This window comes from Rhincodon typus, chromosome 5, assembly GCF_021869965.1.
Source record: "Rhincodon typus isolate 14 chromosome 5, sRhiTyp1.1, whole genome shotgun sequence".
NCBI lineage: Eukaryota > Metazoa > Chordata > Chondrichthyes > Orectolobiformes > Rhincodontidae > Rhincodon > Rhincodon typus.
Genome location: NC_063336.1, coordinates 63,335,692 through 63,363,205, shown reverse-complemented (window position 1 = coordinate 63,363,205; position 27,514 = coordinate 63,335,692). Strand labels below are relative to the sequence as shown.

The 27,514-nt window shown below is 37.6% G+C and overlaps 1 protein-coding gene across 15 annotated transcripts in view; it reads left to right on the top strand.

The window, feature by feature from the left end:
* Window positions 1-27,514, top strand: part of epb41l2 (erythrocyte membrane protein band 4.1 like 2) — a 175,010-nt gene that overhangs the window by 140,383 nt on the left and 7,113 nt on the right. For 3 of the 15 annotated variants that reach the window (XM_048596977.1, XM_048596978.1, XM_048596979.1), the window contains exons 9-20: window positions 5,286-5,438; window positions 10,369-10,466; window positions 11,291-11,463; window positions 12,250-12,446; window positions 16,777-16,839; window positions 17,717-17,863; window positions 19,738-19,905; window positions 20,219-20,272; window positions 20,425-20,934; window positions 21,413-21,541; window positions 22,698-22,796; window positions 25,201-25,281. In XM_048596977.1, coding sequence (XP_048452934.1) covers window positions 5,286-5,438; window positions 10,369-10,466; window positions 11,291-11,463; window positions 12,250-12,446; window positions 16,777-16,839; window positions 17,717-17,863; window positions 19,738-19,905; window positions 20,219-20,272; window positions 20,425-20,934; window positions 21,413-21,541; window positions 22,698-22,796; window positions 25,201-25,281 — 1,872 coding nt within the window. The remainder of the gene's footprint in view (window positions 1-5,285; window positions 5,439-10,368; window positions 10,467-11,290; window positions 11,464-12,249; window positions 12,447-16,776; window positions 16,840-17,716; window positions 17,864-19,737; window positions 19,906-20,218; window positions 20,273-20,424; window positions 20,935-21,412; window positions 21,542-22,697; window positions 22,797-25,200; window positions 25,282-27,514) is intronic. The other 12 variants (XM_048596981.1, XM_048596983.1, XM_048596984.1 and 9 more) reach the window with 12 other exon arrangements.

The following is a 27,514-nucleotide window of genomic DNA, read 5'->3' as shown; positions in this document are numbered from 1 at the left end:
ATTCATCCATATTCAGTGTGATTGGAGATATATTTGTCCTCGGGCACCTAAACAACAAATGGCAAACCTGCCTTTTTTAGTACCACATGAGTAGACATTAAGCATGAGTTGGTAGCATTGTTAATTGTTTAGTTTGTTTGTCTCCATTCACTTTAAGTGGCTCAATTTTTCTTTGATCCTGTATAACACATCTTTTGTTTCTTTATACAATTCAATAGTTTGAATAAAGCTGGAACATTAATGTGAGACCTGATGTATAGTTTCTTTTTTTTTCAAATAACGCAGCCATGATGTTATGCATTGTTTAGATATTTGTGCCAGACATGCCAGAAAACAAAGTGATGGCAAAGGAATCAAAGGTAATGTGAGGGAAAGTGATTTTTACACAGCAAGTTGTTAGGATCTGGATGTCCCTTGCTGAGAGTTTGGTGGAGGCAGATTCAATTATTGTTTCCAAATGGGATTTGGCTAATAATCTAGAAGAAAGAAAATACAAGACTTGAGTGAGAAGGCCAGGGAATGACCCCAGCTGAATAGCTCTTACAAAGAACCAGCAAGATGGGCCAAATGCCCGCCTCCTGTACTGTACAGTAACCATTCTATAATTAATTTTGTATTTTGCAATTTGATTAATTTAATAAGTAAAGCTGATGTGACAAAGCTGAAAAAGTAGGCATTGGCAAGAAGAAATGTTATCATCTAGTAAAGTCCAGAAGGATGCTTGACGCCTAATGCAAGTAGAGAAGAGTTGATGACTAATATGTTAAGGGCTAATTGGTGAGAGCTCCATTTATAAAAATGGCAAGCATAGTTATTGGAGTCTGTGTTGTAAGAGCTAGAAATTAAATTCTGAATAGACATGTATATGACTGGACTCTGTTAATATTGGTAGCAGAAGATGGTTAGCTGTTTGTAAGTCAAGAATTGAAAACTAAGCAGTCTTCTAACCAAGAGTACTTTGGAGAAAACTAGAAAAATGGCTGAATCTTAGTGGAAAGTATCAAGGTGTGATTAGCCTTCTATGCTTTCTGAAAATGAACCTTATTATTTGTGGATAAACAAGGTAACCATGTGGACCATGGTTACTGCCCTTCCAAAGAAGAAACATGGAATGGCTTTATCTTTTTTTTTGTTTTGATGCCAATACCAGGACAAATAACAGTTTTTTTTTTTGGAATTGACGTTTGATCATTTGAACACAGACGAAGGTTTGGGTACAGTAACTGAAGTGGAGGAAATGATCAAAAAGGTGATTTTTGAACTGCTCATGAAGCATGGTCAAATTTTGACAAATTTGGATCAAATGAAGATTAGATAGAAGACCAAATGGAAATCAGTACGATGTATACAAGATTCTGGAAATTCCTCTATCTGCGTTGGCATTTAATTCATTGAGACTATGCACAAGTATCAAGTATAGACACATTTCTAGTTTTGATGGCAGTTAAATTTGGAGATAGCCACACACTGCTTGAACAAATGTTGGAATCATTAAGAAATTCTTTGGAAAGCACTCATGGAATCATGGAATCGTACAGCATGGAAACAGACCCTTCAGTTCAACTCATCTATGCCAACCAGAAATCTTAATCTGACCTAGTCCCATTTGCCAGCATTTGGCTCATATCCGTGTAAGCCTTTTCTAATCCTAAATCCAGCCGGATGCCTTTTAGATGTTTTAATTGTACCTGCCTCCACCAGTTCCTCTGGCAGCTCGTTCCATACACGCACCACCCTCTGTGTGAAAAAGTTACCCCTCGGGTCCTTTTTTTTTTAAATCTTTTCCCTTTCACCTTATACCAATACCCTATCGTTTTAATGGTGCAACTAGGACAATCAGTCATAATAGGGAAAATGGAGGACACAATGTTAGTGGAATGCGCGTAGGAGGGTCAGTGTGGACTCAATAAGCCAAATGGCCTGCTTCTGCATTGTAGAGATTCTAAGAATTATTCCACACCTCTAAATCCAGTATAAAACAAGAACTTTAAATAAAATAAGGACAGAAATGCTTTTGACAATTTTGAAGAGCAAGATAAAAAGGGATTGAAAATGAGTGAACACCAGAAATGTCCAGGGTGTGGTTAGTTGACGTTTAAGGTGTAATTAAAAAATACCATTATGCCATGATTTGCCCAAAACCGTATAATAGCATTTCCATTTACACAACATGAAGCGGAGGATTTGGAGGAAGAAAATGGAAATATCGATCAAAGGGAGGCATTTGTATTGATCACAAGAAGTTTCAGTCCATTGATGAATATGTTGTAGGCGGAATCCTTCAGCTGTGACATTCGACAGCAGATGAACATTGACCATATGCGGAATAAACTGGCTAAATGCCACTTGGACTCTAAATAATAAGGATTGGAACAAAGTTAAGGAATTTGAGAGTTCCAGGTTCAGGACCAGTTTAGCACACTGAAATCTTTAAAAAAGAATAGTCAGTTCTTGTAAAATATGTTGAGAGAATTATTTGGTCAGTGTGGATGCAGATTGTTAATTTCAGATGTAATTGTTATTAAGTTGGCAATTAATGAAGAAATTACAGATGAAATTGGATGTGGAAAATAATGCTGGTGTATTTGGAAAACTTGTGAAATTGCTATTTACACAATTGAGACACTAATGTATTTACATAATGGAATATAACCTCTCCAGTATATTAAAAAAACAAATGGTCTTGATATCAGGGATGAGGAACTTTGAAGAAAAAGACGGTTGTGTTAAAATAGCATAGGCTATTTGCCCACCCACCCTACAAAAAGTTAAAAATGTTAGTAAAGGATGCAGAAATAAGGGATGAGAAATACAATAAGCTTATGCAAGGGACGTGATAAATGTTAGATTTGCAAGAAAAAGGACACCATCACAGTCGATGATAATTTGACCCTTGGGTGGTGGTCATGGATTTAAAGGTGTGGAATAATTCATAGAATCCCTACAATGCAGAAGCAGGCTATTTGACCTATTGTCCACACTGACCCTCTGACGAGCATCCCACTCATCCCATTTGGCGCTGTGAGGCAGCTATGCTAACCACTGAGCCACCATGCTGCCCCAAAATAAGAAGCAATTTTCATGTTACATTTAGTATGTATGGCTACTAGATATAGGGAGTCAAAAAATAGTAAAGTTAATGTTTCACATGACCATTAGAGGAGCCTTCATTCTTAGCTTGAATCACAAGATTTGTTTTCAACAGCTTCCAGTGGTTTGACATTGGACTATGTGACCTAACTGTCAGCATTATGGAGCGGCGCCTCTCACCTCTTCCCATGCCTGAAACTCCAGCTTGCAACCTTTTCTCGTGCCCAATCCTCTGACCTGCAGCCCCTTCCCATACCTGACTCAGTCTCTCATGACTTCTTTGTTCTAACCTGTGTTCCCTTTTGAAATTCAGATCAGATTCAAATTTAGAACTCAAATGTTGTGTCCCCTATCATGCAGAATTGCTCAACTGGAGCTGTTCTGGTCCAGAATTTTTTTTTTTTTTTTTAAACAATGACTACATCTGAAATTGGTGCTCCTGTTGCTTATGTAGGTAGTCCTTGCTCAAGCAGAGATTCAGGAAAAGGACAGAGCAAACGGCAGCAATTTAAAAAATGCATGGATCTTGAAAGAAATGCAGGTTCAGGAGATGAGAAGGGTCAGAGAGTGAGGTTAGAAGCTGGAGGTTCAGAGAGTAAATTTGAACGTGAAGGGAATAAGTTTTCAGCAACCTGGAGAATCAGAGCATGGAAGGTTTGGGAAGCAGGATTGATGATGAGTGGAAGGTTTGGGAAGCAGTATTGATGATGAGCAGAAGGTATTGTAACTTTTTCTTTTTAAAAAATGACAAGTATTGAAGCTATTTCATTTACCAATGTAGGAATTTTGAAATAGATTGGCAAGGGAATTGGAATCTAAAATGGTGCTCGGATTCCAGAGAAAGATGTTGAACTCACAAATGTTGAAGATTTGAATGTGCAAAGTGAGGAAAACAGATATGATTTCATTGCCATTACAGGAAAGGTGACCGAGATTAGAAACTGAATATCCATAAATAGTGAATTTTTTTGGAGAGATGGGTGAAAAGAAATATAATGTTGAGCAACACTCCTAAGGATGATATTAGTTTATTTGTAAGAGAAGCTCTTGTATGAAAAAATCAAAACGTAGGGCATTTTTTCCCAGCAACTACATGACTTGGGTATTGGTTTCAATGGCTAGATGAGAATCTCGCTTGTAAGTGTTGAGAGCCTGATTTGCAGACATTGACATATTATTATCTAATCCTGCCTCATTTATATCCAGGTTGCTACTCTCCCAAGAATCAATGTGAAACTATATGGTGAAAGTCAAGTGCTTATCCAACAGCTGCAGCTCACTGGTGTCTTCTCTACATCTTGTCCATTTTCTGAAGAATTGTCCAGACCCGAAACGTCAGCTTTCCTGCTCCTCTGATGCTGCCTGGCCTGCTGTGTTCATCCAGCTCCACACTGTGTTATCTCTGACTTCAGCATCGGCAGTTCTTACTGTCTCATGTTGTCCAACGTTCCCCAACATCACAGGGCACGTTGGATGGACAACAACTCCCTGGATCCTCCATCCCAAGAAGTCACTATCCACAAAGCATCAGCCGTACCACATCAGCATGGTATATCTGGGAGTGATTTATAATACAATCCAAAAATTTGGAGCTCAAAGCTTGCATTCCCACCCAGGCTTACATTATCAGTAAAATTAGATATGTTAGTAGAATAAAACAAAGAACTGTAGATGCTGGAAATTTAAAACAAAAACAGAAAGTGCTGGAGAAACTCAGCAGGTCTGGGAACATCTGTGGAGAGAAAAACAATTAATGTTTTGAGTCCAGTGACCTTTTATCAGAACATCATCGATGTAGATTGTAAATAGCTGAGGCCACCAAAGCTGATCTTTGTAGTGTACCACCAGTAGCCTGTTAACTTGAAATGTCCAATTTATCCCTACTATCTGCTATTGGACACTAAGTATTTACGTTATGATCTCTTTGAATGGCAGAGCAGACCTGATCGGCCAAATGGCCAATCTCTGCTCCTTTGTCTTATGATTTTATATGCCTGCCAGTTATCCAGTAATGAACCATAAAAAAGGCCATATAAAGGACACATAAAGTTAATTGTTCCGTATTTTGGAAACTTTTGCATTACTTGTGAGTAATAGTTATCTGCTAATTTACCTTGAAAATTAGTTTTAGTATTTTCAAGAATTAGCAATGCCATGTTGATATTTTAAAAAAATTTTTGTTACTTTTTAAATAGGATTCGGAAGGTGTGGATATTATGTTGGGCATATGTGCAAATGGCCTGCTGATCTACAAGGATCGTCTCCGAATTAACCGTTTTGCTTGGCCAAAAATTCTTAAAATTTCCTATAAACGAAGCAATTTTTACATTAAAATTCGACCTGGAGAGGTAAGGCTTTATCAAAATGCCATTTGTCTGTATATTTAGAGTTAACGTTAACTTATTTAAGATAACAGGGTGCAAATTAAAAGCAGAAAACAATTTGAGAAAGCTCAATGTTTGTGTTCCATGCTCTTAGGCTTTAACATTTGTGTGCTCTGACTTTTCTGAAAAAAAGCTTCATAGAATGTTTGAAAAGCACAAGCAACTGACGAAAGAAAAGTGGTTGGCAAAGCGATCTTCAGTTTCCCCAGTGTGGAGATGAGTGCCCTACAGCAGTAGGCAAGATGTATTAGAGTACAAGAAAAGCTTGTAATTTCCATCTCACCTGGAATTGGAATCTGTTGAGTGTTGTACGTCCTGCTACTGCATAGGAAATTGGATGATAGAGTAGACAAAGGCATTGTAGAGGCATTTCAAATGTACGTGGAGGTATAGTCATATTAGTTGTAGAAGATTATTTGTGAAATATGAAAGGCGGTAATGAAAATGAGTTTGAGAGAACTCTGATGTAACTGATTAAGATGGGTTGAGCTAAGAACAGAGGCTGAGAATTGAAAGTCAAGGGTCCGCGTGACTCCTGTGGGGGGCAAGTTTTCAGGGGAGCAGACATTTCAGAAAATATGGTGACAAAAGAGGAGATCAATCCTGTAAATGTAACAAAGATGAATGGAGCTTTCTGTGTGAAAATGCAGTGGGAAGAACCTTAATCCAAATAGTTCTGAAAGCAGATTCCTATGGAAAGCCCATTTCTTAATAGAGGAAGAGTCAAGTCCAGAAAGAGAACGTCAGAGATGATCGATGAGGGATGGAGGGAAATTAGAAGTCTAGTAAATTGAACCATCTGGATCAAAGTGAGAGCTTGAAGTTGGATGTAAATAACTCAGTGTCTTTATAGAGAACTTGGAAAGAACCAAAGTAGAATCTGGAGACAATTTGGATGGAAGTGGCTTGATAGTTGGCAGGAACTGATTTTTTTTTTTTGAGATGGGGTTATGTCTATTTTGAAATTTGATGGAATCGGAGAAATGAAAGCCATTTGCAATGTCAGTTAGTATGGAACTTAAAATAACAAGAAATAAATTCAAAAGCAAAATATTGTGGATGCTGAAACTCTGAAAAGAAAATGCTGGAAGTAATCTCTAAGTCAAGCAACATTTGTGAAGAAAGAAACCTTGTCAACAGCTTGATAGTCTCAGCGACATCATTGCCAATAACAGAGCTTCCTTGAGACCAGTCACTGGTTGGGGGAAGCAGAGCCATGCAAGCGGGATCTGACAGTTGGGTGGTGCACCTGCAGCATTATTGCTGTGGGATGGCCATTACCAATAGGTGGCACCCCGAAACTGGTTTGGAGTGTGCATCAAATTCTGGCTCTAAATGAACGAAGGCAGGTCTGGCAGCATCTGTGAAAAGAAACTAGTTAACATTTCAAGTCCAGTGTCTCTTCTACCAGAAGAGGTGGTGGAAGTAGGTACATTGAAGACATGTAAGAGGCACCTAGATGGGTATGTGAATGGGGAGGGAATAGAGGGATACGGATCGAAAAATGGCAGGTTTGTGTTTAGATTAATTAGGGCACGATGGTCGGCAGAGGCTTGGAGGGACGAAGGGCCTGTTCCTGTACTGTACTTTTTCATTTGTTCTTCAGAACTGATAGCAACTAAGAAAAGGTGGTAATTATGCTGGTAAGGAGGATTGGGGGTTGGGAGAAGGAAATTGGAGGAACAGCACCTCATATTCTGCCTGAGAACTCTACAGCCTAATGGTCTCAATGTGGACTTTACAAGTTTCAAAATCTCCCCACCCCTGACCTCATCCCAAGACCAGCACCCCCTCTCATTCTAGCCTCCTTGACCTGTCCGTCTTCCCTCCCACCTACCCGCCCCTTCCTCTTCACTGACCAACCCCCATCCCAACTCCCTACCCACACACACCTTTACTGGCTTCATCCCCACCTCCTTGACCTGTCCATCTTCTCTCCAGCTATCTGCTCCACTATCCACCTTCTATCATTGCCTCCCCCTCTCTCTATTTATTTCAGAGCCCCCTTCCCCTCCCCCATTTCTGAAGAAGGGTCCAGACCCGAAACGTCAGCTTTCCTGCTCCTCTGATGCTGCCTGGCCTGCTGTGTTCATCCAGCTCCACACCTTGTTATCTCAGACTCCAGCATTGGCAGTTCCTACTATCTCTAAGAGGAGAGGAAGCCCAGAGAGAGAGAAATTAAGAATAGGAAGACAAAAGGATTGTTGATACTAAGCCAAGGAAGAAAAGGAGCTAAATAGATGATAATGGGGTCAGTGCAGAATTGGAAATGGGCTGGCTATTCTGAAAGCAACCCATTTCATGAAGAGTCACCTGGACTCAAAATGTTAACTCTATTTGCTTTTCACAGATGCTGCCAGACCTTCTGAGTTTCTCCAGCAATTTCTGAATTTTGTTTTTGTTTCCGATCGCCTGTATCTGCGGGTCTTTGTTTTATTAAATTCTGGGTCTGTGTTGTATTGATAAGTATGAGTGAATCAGATTCTCCAGCCATTTGATTTGAGTGCTTCAGCATGCCAACTCTGCAGTATTCCCATTGCAGCATGTAGTTATATCTTGCATGAATCCCGAAGCCTGATCTTAAAACACTTTTGACAAATTAGAGCATGACCTTGTTGTAACCTGCTTTGTCAAACAGCAAAGATCTTGTGTCAGCATTGTCAGTTTACATATTGACCCCTGCATAACCAGAGCAAACGGTCGCAGGAATGTATGTGTTACTTGTACCAAGACAGATATTGACAACTGCTGAACCATTCATCATATAGTCTTGCCTATTAATTCCATCAATCTGCCTCTTAAACAACCGTTGAAACACTGCAGCAAGGAAATTTACATTGAATGTCTTCAGTATCCCACGAAAACAGATCTTCTTAGCTGGCTTCTTGTTTGCAGTCTCATTAATCCCAGCAGATAGGAGCTGCTATGTGTCCACACTGCCTGGTCCACTCTAACGTTCATGATTCACATCAAATCAGACATTTTTGGCTTCTATACCTGGAAATACAGAGATTGGTTTGTGATAGAGGAGTTAATCGAACATAGGTGCAAGGTGTTCACATACTGGAAGCATCACCACACTGCACACTCTATAAACAGCAGTACAACAAACAGCTGGATATCTTGTGAACAAATGGATGGAAAGAGTGCAGGAAAGACAACTGCTTGTCGACATCCTTGACGTGCATCGGTATTTCATCACTGTTCAGCTTACCTACACCCCAAATATTCAAGGGGTGCTCCTTGCCAAGGACAAAGGACAGAGGCATTCACTGCCTACTAGAATGAACGTTTCTAAGAGCACCCTCAACTGAGATTCTTTCTTGACCTGAGCATCCTCACTCCATCCCCAAGGGCACTATCCAGCTTGACGATAGTGCAGTGGAGTTTGAACTTAGATTCTGTGCTTGAGTAGTATACAGACAGGCAGGAAACTCTGTAGAAAGCCTTGGACTGCATACCAGGCAAGGATATGACCTTATTGATTGGCAGAGTAGGCTTGAGGCACCAAATGGCCTACTCGTGCTTTGAATTTTTCTGTCCATATACCAGCACTATCCAGCCTTGAATAAAAGCCATTCATTAGTTGAAAAACAACAAGGCCTATGGAGTAGATGAATCTAGTAAATTTCTGAATTGCAGTTGATAGCAAAAGCTCCATATTCCTTACCTGGGAAGAGAAGCTCTTGCCATGAGATCTTGAGTCACCATAATCATGATCATCTCCAAACAAGGCGTTAAATCTGATTGATGTAAAAACATGGGAGTCTCCCTGATTTTTTTGCATTAGGGAACAGCATTGCAAGAATCCTTCAAGATTCCAAATCCAAGGAGCAATATGACCATTGTACGTAACTTTTTGACCTCATGAAAGCCTTTGACTCTGTGATTCATGAGAGTCTATGCAGTGTCTTCCTCAAATTTGTTTGTATTCCAAAGTCTGTCACCATCCTTTTTTAATTATGTGATGACATGCAAATCTGATCCTTGCAACTGGTCCATTTCGGTTATCAAGTGCAGCTGTGTCAAACCTCTTTTCCATCTGTCTCACCATAGCTCTACAGTGCACCTCCAGCAGGTTCCCCTCAGTTATGGAGATAAGCAGATGGATGTGAAATTATTCAATCTTTGTTGCCTCCATTCCAAAGCTAAGATCACTCCACCCTCTGTCTGTGTACTGAAGCTTGATGACAAAGCTTCTGTATATGCCATAAGTTCCAAGTTATTGTTGATTCTTTCACTGTGATATTAAAGAAGATGGTTCTTAATTTAAACAACTAAACAACTAAGATCCTTTTGAACTCACTCCTAGAGCATAACATTACTCTGCTCATCGATTAAGATCCAAAGTGAAAATGTGAACCACTTTGCACATTTGCTAAATAATTCTAAGTGTGCAAAGGATTATATTAACAATCAAATTAGGACTATCAGGTAGACTTGCAATGTAGTCCATTTGTGTACTGGGAGCTACATATATTAATACAGAAAGCTCTGTTGTTTGTAGACAGAAAATATAAACATACAGCATCTGTTTCCACTCAACATCTAGCTACCTCACATGTTGTAAGTGTCTGCAGAATGCACATGGTTAGCCATATCTGAGTGCACAGAACTAGAGCGGAACCAAGACTTCTTTCGTCCTGAGGGACTGTTTAAATCATCTGTTTTACACATGGAAAAAGTTGAAATTTAATTGCTTTTTGTTCTTATGTTTTACAATCATAGAAAGATGAGTGTTTCATTTGTGGGTTAGCAAAGAGTTCTTCTTTTAAAAGAAGCTTTTATGTTTAAACGATTGTGCAAAAAATTATTTCTTGTAGAAGCAAATGCTTTTTAATTTATTTGGAGCCCCCTTTAACAGTTAGAAATTTATGATTATATTCCTTTCTAGACAGAGCAGTTTGAAAGTACTATTGGTTTCAAGTTGCCTAATCACCGAGCAGCAAAGCGATTGTGGAAGGTTTGCGTGGAGCATCACACTTTCTTCAGGTAAGGCTATTCTGTATTTGTTGGATTAGCCGAAGTTAATGAATGATGATTTTAATAATTCAAACGTAGGCAGTCCTAATATACGGGTATTTATGATAGTAATCGAAAATGATCCTTTATTAATGAATGCACAATTCCTCCCTTTGCTTTCATTTTTTTCTGACTTTTTACAATTTCCAGAGTACATTTTTATCCAAAACCCTTTGCAAATTGCTTTTTGCATAGATCTATACGATAAAGAGGGGAAAAGAAATTGCATATTTGTAAAATGAAGTACTCCCCACAACAAATTCATGCCTGATATGGATAGTTTCTAAAGGAAGCAAAATGAATTACAGAAGCAAAAAAAACAAGAGAAGTACAGCACAGGAACAGGCCCTTCGGCCCTCCAAGCCTGTGCCGATGATCGTGTCCTGACTAAACTAAAAAAACAAGCCTTCTGCCCTTATTTGGTTTGTATCCCTCTATTCCCTCCCTATTCATGTAACCATCCAGATGCCTCTTAAATGTCACTAACATGCCTGCTTCCACCACCACCTCTGGCAGTGCATTCCAGGCTCCTACCACTCTCTGCGTGAAAAACTTTACATATACGTTCGTACTCAAAAGTGGGTGATTTTATTTAGTTGGCAAAAATACAGTGGACTGCAAAAGCTCCCGATGACATTCCTTATTAAATTCCTTAAATTTAGAGGATGTCGGAACATATCTGTTAAAGTTGCTTCCTAAATTTGAACTAATACATGGAAATGTTGTAATAGTATGTAAATAGTGCAAAGCATTTAATTCTGCATGTATAAAACATTTGAAATCATTGTTTTCAGGCTGCTATCCCCTGAACAAACTCCAAAAAGCAAGTTCTTGACTTTAGGTTCAAAGTTCCGTTATAGTGGCCGCACGCAGGCTCAAACACGGGAGGCCAGTACTCTCATAGACAGGCCCGCACCTTATTTTGAGCGTACTTCGAGTAAGCGACTGTCCAGAAGTCTTGATGGAGGTAGGTGGCTCATGAATTACAATAAACCATCAAACTTTAATCTGTCCTTAGAAGACAAATCTAGAGAAATCATTTCTCTTAAATAATCTCCAACGCACCTTTTGTTAAAAAATAATTTTAGATTCAAATGTCTACTATCTTCAATTTTTTTTCTCCAGGTCATATACAGTTAAGTCATCCATTAGGCCATAAATGGGCATTACTTTGTATTAAATTGACTTGTAGAAGACTATCCCTATAAGCACTACTGATGGAACATGCAACAATATCTAGACTTTTTTCCAGACTATGAGAGTTATGGCATTGTTCTGACTTGATTTTTGACTCCAGTTCTTTGTCTGGGTGTAACTTTTCTCCTGGACACAATGTTTGAAACAAAAAATCAGATGGTGAGATATGTCCATTTTCCTCACCTTTTTTTTTCCTTGCACTATATCAGCCATTGATGTCAGAAATTATTTCCTTTCTCAGCACTGATCTCTTTTTTGGATAAGTGTATATATAACAGATAACCTACAGTATTAGTATGACTTCTGGACTCTCATGTGTGTAATTAACCATAATCCACACTAGACTTTGAATACCTCTATCTATTTGAGAGGCAGAATTGGTTATGTGTAGCTTGATGAGCACCATTCCACTAGGGGCAAGGACAGGACGCAAGCCTCTGTGAATTGCTACAAGAAGAATTGGGATTGAACCCACATTGATTGCTACTTTCTGCATTGTGTTCTAATTGAACTAATGATTACAAGTTTAAGCAAAAGGGTTTATTTTCTCTGACAGCCCCAGTAGATGGCATTAATGAGGTGGGCCTGCTGCAAGATTCCTCTTCTCTAAATGTTCCTCAGAGTTCAACAGCAGAGGTGACTGCCACCAAAGTTGGTGAAATTAAAGTAGAAGCAACTGATGAAAAGATAGAAGCAAAAGGCAAAACGACTCCTTCAAGAGAATCACAACTAGAAATGCCTATGGAAATGAAGGTATTGTGCATTTTTATTTGAAATTTTAGGCAACCAGATTTTTGTCTTAGCGCACAATAGTAATTGTAATACATACCATGTGTATGATACAGGACTTATTTATCCCATCCACTTCAAGTATCAGAAAGTATTTTTGGGAAAAGGGGTAAAAAGAATTGTTGTAAAATCTAGCCATGTGTAATACATTTTTTCAGAGGTGTTGGCTGTGACTGTCATTCCTTGTAGCTTACACCATGATTAAATCAATACTATGTTCTTGCATTTTCTATGGAGAAAAAATTCATGGTGTTTCTTAATTGATTCTTGGAGGGATGGAAATGATGAAAAGAGATTGAATACAGTGGGACTGATTCAGAAACGTTCTTTAGTTTGGGGAAAAGGCGGATGGAAGAAAATGCAATATGAGTATTACATCCTGCCAGTGAGATACATTTTTTCTCCTCACCTAAATCTTGTTTATTATCTGTAGTCATTTAATCTAACAATAAAGGTAGCAAAATTGATTGTGATTAGATATTATTTACTGAACAAATGAGAGAAAAGATTTGAGGGAGCAGAAAAGTAATTAATTCACTTAGATTGAATATTTCAAAATATTACCTGCTTTTAAATTTCTTAAAACCAGAAAGTAGCCTTTATCGGATGTGCTGACTTTTCCAACTCAGTAGTTTCTAACTCTGGGATATGGTAATTAATTATGGAGGTCAAAATTAATAAGAATGAATGTAATTGTTGAAAAGTTAGGGGCTTCCATGGTTCAGTGTTAAGGTATACTGGAAAGTCTGGATGCAGCAAAAAAAGTAGGAAATTTGGGCAGTTCGAACACACTTATGAAGAAACTACAATGTCGTCTTTTCTCTATTTTAATTTAATGTCACATAAATTAGCTGCGTTCTGTCATCAGCGCAACCTTTTGATATTTGTCGATCTTGAATAATCCTGATGTTGCATGGGAATCATGTAAAGCAGCAAAACTATTTTGAATTATATTTCAAGGGTCACTATTAAATGCTCTGTATTCTTAATAGCTAAAATTAATGCGATGTATAAGAGTGTAAAGGACCATGACTTATAAAATATAGCTGGGCTATTTGTAGAAAAAAAACTTGGCAATTTTACTATTGATGAACTATTTTCTCATGTTTTGAATTTTGAGGCATTTAGGGATGGGCAATAAAGGCTGGCTCAGCCAGCAAAGCCCACATCCCTTGAATAAATAAAAAGGAAAATGATAAAAGGAAAGAACTGGGTAGTTACTAAGCTAAAGTTTATTAATCATTATGCAAAAGATGTACGGTGTTTGCCTGTTTTTCCTTGTTGTGTTTACCCTCTCCGTCTTGCAAGGGCTAAGGTTGTCTGCATCCATTTGTTTGAATTTGTGGCACATCTTGAGTGACTTTCTGACTAATATTGTTTCTCTTTTCTTGTTTCCTTCTGTTCTCTCTGTACTTTCTGCAACATAAACATGTGTCTACTGGGTTTAATTTAGTTCCATAACACACATCCCCCATCTCTTACCTATTCTAGCTATTCCTCCTCTTTAAATCTCTTTCCTATCCCTGAGACAGATTTTCTCTCTGACGTTTCAGAAGGTAGTGCTTTTTCAATTGGTGAATTAGACGAAGAATGTATGTTTGAATCTATTTCTTTCAATCATAGTCTACATGTAACAACTCCAGAGCATGAAGCAGCATTATTAACTAAGCCTCATCAACCTGATCCTGTATTGACCGCACCTGTTCAGTGTAATAATCTTGTACAACAGGATCTGAAGGAAATACAAGTTAATGCTAATCCTGTAAGAAAGACATTGACTTTTGCATTTTTAAAGCTTTACAAGTGTTTTCCTTGTAAATTACCTTCATTGCTTGATGAGGATGGATATATAAGCTTTCCCAGCCTTCCTGATGACTGCTCAGCTTTGATTCCACCAAGCTTTCAAAAGTACATTCCTATTACTTCTCCATCACTTATTCCTTCTATCATCGTTATCTTTGTGCTGCTTTTGTCTGCATCCCAGTCTGTCCCTTTCTCACTTACCCTTTCCCTTCCTCTTGCTCTGTCTCTCTGCTACCTGGAGCCTAAGGCGACTACATTATACGCCTCTTATGACAATGACCTGAATGAGAAAGCAGAGGAAGAGGAGGTGTGTAAATTTGTCGCTAAATGTGTGGCATTTGAAAATAGATTTTTTTTTGGTTGGATAGTTTAAAAAAAATTTAAAATTGGCAGAAACCAAGAATATTAATATTTTGACTACTGTTGAATCTTGAACTGTTTGTCTGAATGTCCAGCCTACCATTGTCCACTCTAATCACTGCAAATGTCTATTTCAATCTTGAACCATCTGGACGCACACTCTCTTGTATTGTAGCATGAGTCCTACAAATTTAGAAGCAGAGATGTTCAAACCCACTGTTTGCCATGTCATTTGCAGTTAGTTTCCATTTTATTACTCTCAAACTGCACTTGAATGGATGTATTTGAGTTACTGAAATTTCAGGGTCAATGTCTTTTTTTCCTCGAGTATTTTACTTTATCAAGAAATAATTTTGCAATAGCTGCAAGGCAGGTGGCACTGTTCCACTTCAAAATAGGTAAATTTGTGCTGGAAACACACTATACAATTACTTCCAGCTCTCCCACCAACCTTTCTCTTCTCCATTCAATTTCAACAATTTGGTTGCTCATTTGAAACGTGGCAATCAACCAAATGGACCAAAGTAAGTGTTTAGGATTCCATTATATCTACTGAAGACATGATTGAGGTACTGAAGATGTTGCACGCCTATATCAAGCAAAGTGACATCACAAGGGACTGCTTTCAAACATAAATCCCCCCGTCCTCATTTTCCCAGTAAATAAGCACTGAATGTATTTGTTGACAAAAAGGAATGCTTTTAACTATTAATTACAAAAGGTATTGGGCAAACCACGTCTGAAGTACTGGATAAAGATTTGGTCTCTGGTTCAGAAAGGGTATGTTTGTAATTTAAAAGGTTCAGTGAAGGTTCACTAAGCTGATTTCTAGGATGACGGAGTTGCATTTTGAGGAAAGGGAAACTCATTGGAGTTTAAAATAAAAAGGTAATCTTAATTTAAGATTCTGAGTGAGCTTAACAGCTAACATACTGAGAGGGTATTTCCCCTGATAGAACTAGAAAAAATGGTTTAAAAATGTGATTTTACCCCTTAAAGAAGCGAACTGAAATTTCATCTTTCATAGAGTCTTTCAAGTTCCCAATGTCTGGTATGTGCTAGCACTTGTTGGTTGTAGGACCTATGTTGCAGTCTTCCCATAGGCGGGTAGTAGGCTGCGTGCGTGAGCTGCATGCATGGTTCCAATACTGTAGCTAGGTGGAGGACCAGAAAGACACGAGTCCCAACAGTTCCACCAGGCATTGCCTAGGCATGTTGACAGTTGTAAAGACTGCTCAAAATGCTGGTGCCTGTGAAATTAATTCAGCAGGTAGAAACTAGTAGTTCCCACTCCAGAAAGATTATTTGCCGTTTGAGGTCCAAACTGTATAAATTGGTTGTCTACCTCTGAGCATCACCGGCAACACTCCACTTCCCAGGTTGCAACAGGAAGGTTTCCCAGCAAAGGAATGCATTAATGAGCTAACCCTATTGGGCCTGTCTCTATGTCCCTGGCTTTCCATCCTGATCCTCCATCACTCCTAAGCCCACACCAGAGGGTTGGGCAAACAGTGCATAGCTTCAGTTTCCCAAACTTCAAGCCTGAAATGATAGACCAATAGAAATGGTATGTTTAATAAATCATACAATTAATTAATGTAAATTTGCATAGAGCATATGTCAATGCCTGAAATTACTATCTGTTCTAGCCTTGTTGTTATGATCTTGTATATGAGCACATCTGCAACAGAGAAATTTTCAAAGAGCAATTGTGGAAAGCTAAAGTGGAGTAGGGCAAAAATACATTGGAAGTATAGAGGTAGCTGAAGTATACTAACTGTGGTTGATATATTATTTGTTTCATATTGTTGCTGTTTTTCGTTAACTACCTTTTTAAAATAGCAAAGAAATAATTTATATTTTCTTTTGCAATTTGCTGAATATATTCAGTCGGAACAAGAAGAAGAAAGAATGCAGCACCAAAAGGTTGATTCAACTCAAAATGCATTCTTTTCCATTTCAGTTATAGGTTTTAGTGCTTTAGAATGTCATATGGGGTGTGGTGGTATGCCTTCTCTATTCTTTTTTTTTCCCCTAACTTTTACTTTATTTTAGTGCCTGCATGTTTCATGTGAGTTTATTTATTTTTTATGTTGGAATTTTCTTCCCTTTTTCTTTCTCAATTTTACAGAATAAATCATTGAGCATAGAAGGAGAAAATATTTATATCAGACATAGCAATTTAATGTTGGAGGTTTGTATAAAATCTAAGTACATAGATGGGCTGATGATTTGTGCTGGATAATTTTTTTCACTAGCAGCCTGTTGCAATGGATTTTGCATGGGATGCATGGGAATGCAAAATAGAATGCACGCTTCACGTCCCAAAGTTGTATTTTTCAAATTTTGCGCTGTGATGGATTAGCTTGGTCTATTAGCATGCAATATCAACCACGTGCCAGGTAGAAACAAAAGTATTTTCGCTGCAATTACCTCAAGATGAATGAGCACATTTACTAACCAGAACTAGTAACTGGACTAATTGACCATTCAGAAATAATTTTGAGATTTTATTAAATAATATGTATAATCTATACTAAAATCAAACAGACCACTGCAGGGTTTCACACTAAATGTGCAATTACATATGCCTTGCCTCACTGAATATCTAATTTTAAATCTTGAAAGGAATTTGTTATTTACTTTTGTTCTTTAACTAAAACGTGTATCAACTTTATTTTTAGCATAGTTTCTAAAATTTACAAGTGCAAGAGGCCTAATTCTGTCAATCATGATTCTTTTTTAAACAAAGATACACCTGAAATGATCTTTGTTTTGTTGAAATTAATAATTAATGTTCCAAATTGCTAATGTATTCAACGCACTCTCTAAATTGTACTATTAGAAAATAGGCATCACTAGGCAAGTAATATCTGGTATTAAAGCTGGCCTTCTATATGTAACTTCTAAACAATTGAGGTTTACAATAAATAAACAAGCCAATTTTCTTCAATCAATAAGGAACAGATTTTCAGTGAGCCTAGGCATTCCTGTGTATTACTCATTTTTTTGACTAATTTAGTTTTCATCTATTGTGTCTCATTCTAATTGTATACGTGTGTGGAAATTAGGACCTTGATAAGACGCAGGAGGATCTATTGAAACATCAAGCTAGCATTAGCGAACTAAAACGCAGTTTCATGGAATCCACACCTGAACCACGTCCAAATGAATGGGAAAATCGACTAACCAAACCCTTATCACTGCAAACAGAAGGGGTATGTGTCAGAAGCAGAATCTTAGGATAAAATTGAAAGCTTAATCCAACATGGTGGATGTTTGTATTTGTGCAGCTTGTAATGCTTTCATACATATTAGAAAAATATTTGCAGTGCTAATTTGGATTAACATCTTTGTGTTTGAACAAATTATGATATTGGCAACCGACCAATCATTCCTAATTTTTCCTCCTGTTACATAATTGCATTTTTCTACATTGAAATCTAAACAGTTATTTCAAGCTCACTATTTGCAATAACTAATAGTTTTAAAGAACATGCAAAAGGAACACTTACAAATTAACATTCCTGCTTTCATTTTAAAACTTAACTCTGAAGCATTGTCAAAAGAATTATGAGATACAGTATTGTGCAAGATTTATCTTGCTCAGTTACAATAATTCATGAGAGATTTCCGGTTTGGACTTAGGCTAGTAATTGTAGGAAACTTAAACACAGTTTCATCATGGGCAGACTAACGTGATGTCAGATGCAATTTAGAAGAGGTTTGCCAATTCTACCTCCAGCAGCAACTCCATGCCATTAGGTGTTCTACACAATGAGCATGTAAGAATTTTTCCATTCTAGTGTTATGTCTCCTGTAAGATGTGTACATTTGATTCTTTTTGTAAATCTTCATGATCTGTAACTATTCCATGTTGTATTACTCTATAGCTCTATGACTATCTTTTCTTGTGTTGGTGTACTGTTTTTAGCAATGGAAACAGACATATAAAGTTAAATAGCAATTTGTCCTCATTAAAGGCGAAGGGTGTTAGTATTTGGAAATAAAGCATTTCTCCTTTGATTAACTATTAACTACTAAGCAACTGCCAATTCAGGAGTAGCACACAGCTACAGAATGAAGTTCTTTCTCACCTGTTGCAGCCTTGTATCAATACTCTGCTGTTTCTTTTTTCCCCCCACACCAGCTGTCCTTATGGTTTCTCTGGTATTATGATTGTCAAGTTAGGAGTGAAGCTGACTAAGAACTAGATTATATTTTTCTGAAATTGTTCATACTGTCAGTGAGCAAGGGGTTCTTTGAGTGTGGGTGAGATTCAACCTTCAGAGATCAAAAGGGTGTTTTGCTAACACAACACACAATCCAGGTCCAGTAAGCAATTCTTAAAATTGTTCAGTTAATTTTATGAACCCCTTAAAAGCTTTTTATTATTTTGTTATACTTCGGCTCTGATTGGTTTTAATTTCTCCTTTTCCACCTCTGGCTTTGTTGCTTTGGAAGGATCTTAATCCAGATGTTGCTCTGGCCAGTTTCTGGCATTTGTTCATACCAATAGATAGAATCTTTATATAAATAATGTAATGACTTGGTGCAAACAATGTTTATTGGGGTATGTTTGTAGATTTTCTGAGTTGTGTATTTCTTCGCAAAATTGTTTAATTATTATTTTCCAAAATGTTCATAATTTTGCTTGGAATCTGAGTCATTTTCAGCATGCCTATGAGAACACTGGTATTAAGTGAAATAAATAGCAGGTGTTAAGTTCCATGTTGTATGGAAATGCCTGTTTAATAACAATTCTGTGAACTCTAAAGCATTCAGCAACAAAACACCATGTTTATAATTCTAAAATTCTATTGTGTGGATTGAGGATTTGCTATTCCGAAAATATGGTTGAGACAGAATAGTCATTGTCCTAAAACCTATTTACTTATTATGTTTAGAAGAGTGCATGGATATTAAGATATGGTATGAGTATATGCTGTAAAAGAAAACCTGCATGTTTTGTTACTTACAACCAATAATACATAGACGCGTGATATGGTGTAACTTCTGTCTGTCTATTTTTCTTCTGTAAGACTGTTTGTTATCTTTGTTAATCTTTATTCTCAATTTTCTAACTGCGTAGAGCTTAGAAGAGGAGATAACATCGCTTTTACTTAGTAAAGAGAGCTTCTCACCAGGCTTGATGACTTCCTTCTCGTCTGCTATTTCTCAGGCATCAGAGGGTGCTGGGTTGAAAGAAAAAGCTGCTGCTGAATCTGTTTCTCTCATATGCTCCAAGCAGTTGTCTGAGGTGCTTTTAGAATGGAATTTATGATCGGTAGTTATAAAAGTCACAGTTTGTCTGACATGTTATTATGATTTGTGTGTTTCATTCCGGTCATTATTTGTACATCCTGTTGTATTTTTACGCATTTTTTAAAAACAAATTGCTCTGCTTTCATGTTGTGTGTAACTGTATGGTAATCTTTCACAGTTTTGCATTCTGTATATAATTACGTGGGGAGTGCTTTCAGCAGTTTCATCTGTCATAGTTGATTTATTTCCATCAATTAGTGGTAAAGACTACTCATTATATGTTGTTGTGACTGCTTACTGTTCTCCAGGATCATGCTTCAAGAACAGAAGGGTTTCCAGCAGGAGCCGAAGATATTGGCAAGGTGGTTTTTATTAAGTAATTCCACCAGAACATAGCCACTGTAACATCACTAATCATTTATTGTTTTGGTTTCAGTGATCATCCCTTTAAGTTTGCATGGTTGTATTTCGTGCTTCTTGCCTCATCTTTTTTTTCATTCATTTCCTTATGTAGAGCTCAGATGAGAAACAGAAATCCGAGACGGAGGAGCAGGCAGAGGTTGTAGTGGAAGAAACAATAGTGATTGAAGAGGTAAAGAGAGCACCTGGCCATTCAAAAATAAAACTTGAAAAAGCTGTTGAATGTAGCACAGTTGTGCCCGCCTGTAAGGTGCCATCAAAAGAGGGTCATGCCTCATCTTCCGATAGCCATAGTGAGAGTGAGGAAGAGGCAGAATACCACCCACAGACCAAGGAAGGAGAAAATGTAAAGAGAGAAAAAAATGAATTTAAGACATTAACAACAGTAGGGATGGAATCCAAGATTTCGGTCACAGAATTTGACAAAGTACGTTTTCCTATGGTACATAAAATGCAGGATGTCCCGGAGGAAAGTTTGCAAGAATTGCAAAATGGAGAACTTCAGGAAGCAAAGCACCAGCAAGAAGACACAAGACCCAAGCTAAATGGAGATGTTTCGTATGTTGATAGTGATGTTGTGCCAGAAGTTATATGTTGCTCAGAGGTAAATGTTCACGGCAATTGAGTTAGAAGTAAATGTTCATATCTGGAGTCCTCTCCAGTGCATAAATGCCTCTTTCTTGGTCTGTTATGGGTTTTCTGGAGCAACCTCAATTCACTTAGATTCAACAAGTTTCTTCCCTTCCCCAAAACAGACAAATAGTTATCAGCCGACCCTCTGCCTGCTTCAGTCTTGGTTTCTGGCTGCCTTGCTTGCACTGGAGGTCTGAGCAGCCACTAAATCATATATTTTGTGATGTTGTTTTTATTTTAGTTAAAAGTTTAATGTTTGTGTCCTGGTGTCATGCTGCCTGTTTAAAAATAAATGTCTTTAATTTTTCCATTATCCCACTTATGGTTCGAATATTTTCCATTCTTTTAATTTCACTTTATTCTTTTATATTGGTTTTTAGTAAAATCTGTTTGTAGTTAATTCTCCAAATTACTTATGGTTTTTACTTATTTAACTTTCTTGTTAATAGCCTCCTGTGGTAAAGACAGAAATGGTGACAATCTCTGATACAGTGAGTCCTGACAAGACTGAAATTGCAACTAAAGAAGTTCCAATTGTTCAAACAGAGACTAAAACCATTACGTATGAAGCTACCCAGGTAGACTAATCTTCCTAACAAAGTAATGAAGTTTCATTTGTCATTATTGCCTTACAGTGAGAATTTCCAATATTTGTATACCATGTAAATTGTAATTGACTGTTTATATACTTATAATTTTCCAGAAGTTCCCTCCATAATTTTTAAACTTGTAAAACTGTTTTGTTAACCCACAGCATTTTGAAAAGTTATAATTTAAAATTTATCACCATTGAAGTGTAAAGTAGGTTCATGGTTTGTGTTATCACTGTCCCTGGTGTGTTATATATTGATTCTTTCTCAATAGAAGGAATGGAGATGATCTTTGCCCACCTGTCTTTGTAACTGACTTGCTGGAGGGAGATTTGGGTAAAGATAAACTCTCCAATTGGTTCACAAAGCAGCTCACCACCATCTTGTCAAGGGCAGTCAGGGGCAGGCAATAAAGCTGGCCAACTAGTGACATCCATATCTTATGAATTTTAAAAAATTGATGATAGTCGTGCATTCTCCATTTGAATATTCAGATATATTTGCTGTCAGTGTGCAGCACTTTGTCAACATGTGTGTCTCCTCAGTTCAAAGTGACATTCAGAATTTTGATGTGTCCTAAAACATTGCACCTATATAGTTGTATCCATTCTTGTTGTATAATGAATTTTAATGTACAATCCTGCACTGTTTTATGCTTTTCATTGTAGGTAAGTACCCTGACACAGTAAGTCTGTATTGTAAATCCATCAAGTGTGCATTTAAGTAAGTGAGATTTGAAGCATTCTTAGTTTCTAGAGATGGAATCGTTATAACATAGAAATAATATTCAGTTTATGCTACACTTCAACTTCATCTGGTGCTCTGAGAGATCAGGGACACACCACTTGATATATTAATATATGTACCCATTATTAGTTCCCCCTGCAATGTTATTTATTTATTCAATATTCAGGCGACGAATCAGATGTTAATAGCTTGAAGACCATGTTAGTTGATGACTTCTGTTATTGTTTAGCTCCATCGAGCAATTGTGTTAAAATGTTTGTGTTTGAAGTTTTTTTAACACTGTGCTTTTGATTTAACAGATTTATCAATCTAGAGTGGGTATTTTATTTATTCAACAGTGCGATAATATTGTTTCTGGCCAAACTGATTGGACTTCCTTATTTTGTTGTATTTTAAGGGTGATGGCAGTGGAGACAATGAGCCTGGTGTCCTGATGAGTGCTCAAACTATAACTTCTGAATCTATTTGTACAACAATGACCACCCAGATTACCAAGGTGTGCAATAGATAGTAGACCATCGCATCAGAGTTTGGCCTGGCCAATACAATAAGTATAATTTTGTTTGCATGCTATCATTGAAATTTACTGCTGAATTTAAGCTCCTTTTCTTTCTAACTCTCATCTTATCTTGCTAACAAAACCTTTACTATTGTTGACAGCATTGCAGTTCAATTATCATGATTTACTTTGACTGCAGCTAGTGAACCATCACTTGTCATTATAATCAATTGGAAATCCTATCATTGGATAGTGTACATTTAAAAGAAAATACATCAGTTATTATGAATTTCTAATGTAGTTAATATTTTACCATAATAAACTAAAAGCAACATTATTTGAAATACCAAACAGTAAGCTACTAGTTCTCTAAACTACAGAAAAGCTCCCCTATTTAATTTTTCAACATCTATCCACTATCGGCATTCTGGAGATTACCAACAATCAGAAACTGAACTGAACTAACCATATAAATAGAGTGGCTACAACAGCAGGTGAGAAGGTAGGAATACTGCAGCAAATAACTTACCTTCTGACTCCCCAAAACCACAAAGCACAAGCCAGGAGTGTCACTGAATACATTCTACTTGCCTTGATGAGTGTAGCTGCAACAACACTTGAGAAGCTTGACACCATCCAGAGTAATGCAGCTCACTTGATTAGTGTCACCTCCACAAACATTCAGTCACTCCACCACTGATGTTCAGGTGGCAGAACTGTACACTGTTAAAAGATGCACTGTAGAAATTCATCAAAGCCCTTTAGACAGCATCTTCCAAACTCTTGACCAATACCATCTGGATGATCAAAGCAGCAGATATCTGGAAAAATCACCACCTGCAAGTTCTCTTTCAGGCCACTCACTTCCATTACTTGAAAGTATATTGCTGTTCTTTGTGTTGTTGGGTGAAAATCCTGGAATTCTCTCCTGAACAACATTGTAGGTGTACCTATGACACACAAGATACAGTGGGTTCAAGAAAGCAGCTCACCACCTTCTCAAGGGCAATTAGAGTTGGGCAGTTTGGTATGTCCATATCCAATGAGTGAATTTAAAAAGAATGCTGTATGTTTGGGAGTTCATCTTGGCAGCAAATATGACACCAATGCCTGGTCCAACTTCAGATGGTGCCTGGAAAGGAAATTAAGTCAGTAGCTAGGAAACAGAACTGTATGAGAATCAAAAACATTACTTCTGTCCTTCCTGAAAGGAAGTTTTTTGTTCATCCTAATACTGATCATGAAATAAATTGGCAGAAAATGTAGCAAGAATGGAGGAATTAACAGGTGGTGATGAAGTAGAACTGGGTGTTGTCAGCATACGTATGAAAACTAATGCTGTATTTTTAGATTTTATTTCCCAAGTGTAGTAGTGAAATGAGAAAAACGAAGGGCCAAAGATATAGCTATAAGAGAAACCTGAGGTCATGATGCAGCAGCTGGAAGACCTAGCAACATAAGAAGTATCAGAAGAAGATTGTATTGGCCTAAGTGCCTGCTCTACTATTGCAGTATGATCATGTTTGATCATTAGTCTGAACTCCTCATCCCCCTCCCTTTGATTGCCTGAGGCACTCAATCCCTCTATCTGAGCCTCTAATGATGGAGCAACCACTACCCACCGTGGAAGGATTTCAAGGATTCACAGCTCTGAGCGAAGGAAATTGCTCTCCTCAGTCGTAAAAGATAAATTCCCTTACCAGAAACTGTGCCTCAGTGTTCAAGATTCCCCTCCTCTCTGACATAAATGGCCAACCCCTTATTTTTAAGCGGTGACATCTAGCTCTACTTTCTCCTACAAGAGGAAATACCCTCTCCATATACACATTTGCAAGAACAGTCAGAATCTAATGTTTTAATTAAGTTCTCTCTTGTACTTCTAAATTCTCGTGGATACTTGACTAGCTTGTCTAAGCTTTCCTCCTAAGACAACCTGCCCATTGCAGGTGTATACCTACTAAACCTTCTCTGAAATGCTACCACTACACTCACATCCTTCCTTAAATAAGGCGATCAGTAGTGTATACAGTACTCCAAATGTGGTCTTGCCAATTGCAGTATCCCTGAAGTATAACTTACCTACGTTTTTATTCCTCTATCAATAAATGATAGCAATGTGTTTTCATTCCCAATTACTTGCAATATCTACATCCTAACCTTTTGCGATTCACATGGCAGTTTTACTATTTGTTTCTGCCTCTTTATACATCTATCTCTCTGTCTCACTTGCTCAAACCCTTTCACATCCCAGCCCCTCCAGTGAATGGCTAGATACTGTTTCATTACTGAGAGCAAAATCCAGCCAACTGAAACTGGCTACAAAAGTGACCTTAATTTTTAAACTAATCATTTAATCATGGAAAAAGAAATCAATGCTGACATTGTCTTAACTTGTCCTTAGACTGTGAAAGGTGGAGTCTCTGAAACAAGAATTGAAAAGCGAATTGTAATCACAGGGGATACAGACATTGACCATGATCAGGTCAGTTTTATCTTACCTTTTTATATGTATTTTGCAAATTGGCTTGAGTATGTCAAACATTTTTGAATAACCTAACAGTGGATCAGTAGTCGGTTGCAAGTAGAATAAAAGTTATGAATCTTGAATATATGGGAGCAAATTAATGTTGACTAATTTTAATGCAGAATTTTGAGCTTTTTGATGAAATTTTCAATATTTGCAATCCTAGATACTTTTGAATTTTCTGCACTTAGAATTTTTATTTGTGAAATATTTAAGTGGGTTAAGCAAGTTATACAATATTTTCTCATCTAAACTTTAGAGTTCACTTTGGATTATATGTGCGTTTATTGGGAAGATTACATAATTTTGGAGTCATTCATGTTGATGTCAATACTTGTTGCCTGTAATTCTGTGCCAAAGCATTAAAGAGTAAATAAACTTAACTCCATATAGTCTCAGTCAGTACTATTAAAGTGAAAAAATAAATGCTTGTGACTTTGAGCCAGTGAGGACTTTTGAGCTATAATAAACCATCTTCAGGTCAGTGCATCTAGATTTGTTCTGGTATTCCACATAAAGTTTTAAAGCAAAACGCCTACTTTTAATACTACAAAAACCTGAACATTGTATGAGTTGATCAACTATTGACTCTGCATTTTGGATCTGCGTCAGTAGCTGGATCTATATAATGCTTGTAATCTCAGTGAATACTTGTTTTACCCCATTGTTTTCTCTACAGTTGCTGAAATCTGAGATAATAAGATTTCCAATTGCCACCATTTAATTTTCCTGTATTAGTTAATTGAATAGAACTGTTCTTATAGAGTCATATAGCACGGAAACAGACACTTCGGTCCAACTCGGCCATGCCAACCGAGTTTCCAAACTAAACTAATCCCATTTCCATCATTTGGCCCATATCCCTTTGAGCTTTTCCTATTCATGTACCTGTGAAACATCTAAATACTACTGAAGTGTTGTGAAGGTTTCTGCCTCTACCACCCTTATAAGTAGTGAATTCCCACCACCCTCTGGATGAAAAGAATCTTTCTCACATCCCCTGTAAATCTCCTGAACCCTGCCTTAAATCTATGCTTGCTGTTCGTTGATCCCTGCTTCAAGGGAAAAGTGTTCATTTCTACAGTAAAGCATTGTTCAGGACTGACACTAAACATGAAACTTGATGCAACATCTCCTGCTTAGTTTCACGTATCCCTGATCCATTGCAACCAGAGAACCACCTCCTGTTACTTACCTTGCTGACCCTGCAGCATTATTTCTGCTGTCCTTTAAAGCGTCCATCCTTTTTCCCCTTTTGGCTGCGGCTTAGGTGATAAGTCATTCATATCTAAATCACAAAAGTTCTGGTCCTGCTCCAGAGTTTCAGCAAAAAAAAAAGTCATATCCTGACAATTATTTGCAGTGTTAAGGAAGCATTGCTCTGTTCGAGAAAAACAGTCTTTCAGATGAAATGTTAAATACAAGCCCTATCTGCCCACTCAGACAGATGTTAAAGATCCTACAAGTCTATGTTGAAGAAGAGAAGGGTAGTTATTCCTGGTTTCCTGACCAATACTTATCCCTCAATCAACATTACAATAACCATCTGATCACCATCTAATTAAAAAGATTATTGCTGTTTGTAGGAGTTTTTGAATGTAACTTACTGTCATGTTTCCTACATTACATAGTGACCACCTTTCAAAAAAGTTGCTTAATTAGCTATAAAACACTTTGCAAGGTCAAGTAGTGAAAATACAATATAAATACTATTTATCATTAACATTCTGCCCCTCAGTAAAATCATCTGAAATGTCACATCAAGTTTCATGTATACTATCAATCCTCAACAATGCTTTACTACAGAAATGAACTTTTCCCCTTGATGCAGGGATCAATGAACACTGAGCATAAATTTAAGGTAAGGGACAGGAGATTTACAGGGATGTAAGGAAGATTCTTTTCACCCAGAGGATGGTGAGAATCTGTAACTCACTGGGAATCCGTAACTCACTGCCTGTAATGGTGGTAGAGGCAGAAATCTTCGTAACATTTAAGAAGTATTTAGATGTGAACTTGCAAAGCTAAGGCACACAAAGCTGTGAGCCATGTGCTGGAAATTCAGATTAAAACAGGTAGATACTTGTTTTTGAGATAACAAGGTGTAGAGCTGGATGAACACGGCAGGCCAAGCAGCATCAGAGGAGCAGGAAAACTGACGTTTCGGGTCTAGACCCTTCTTCAGAAAAAA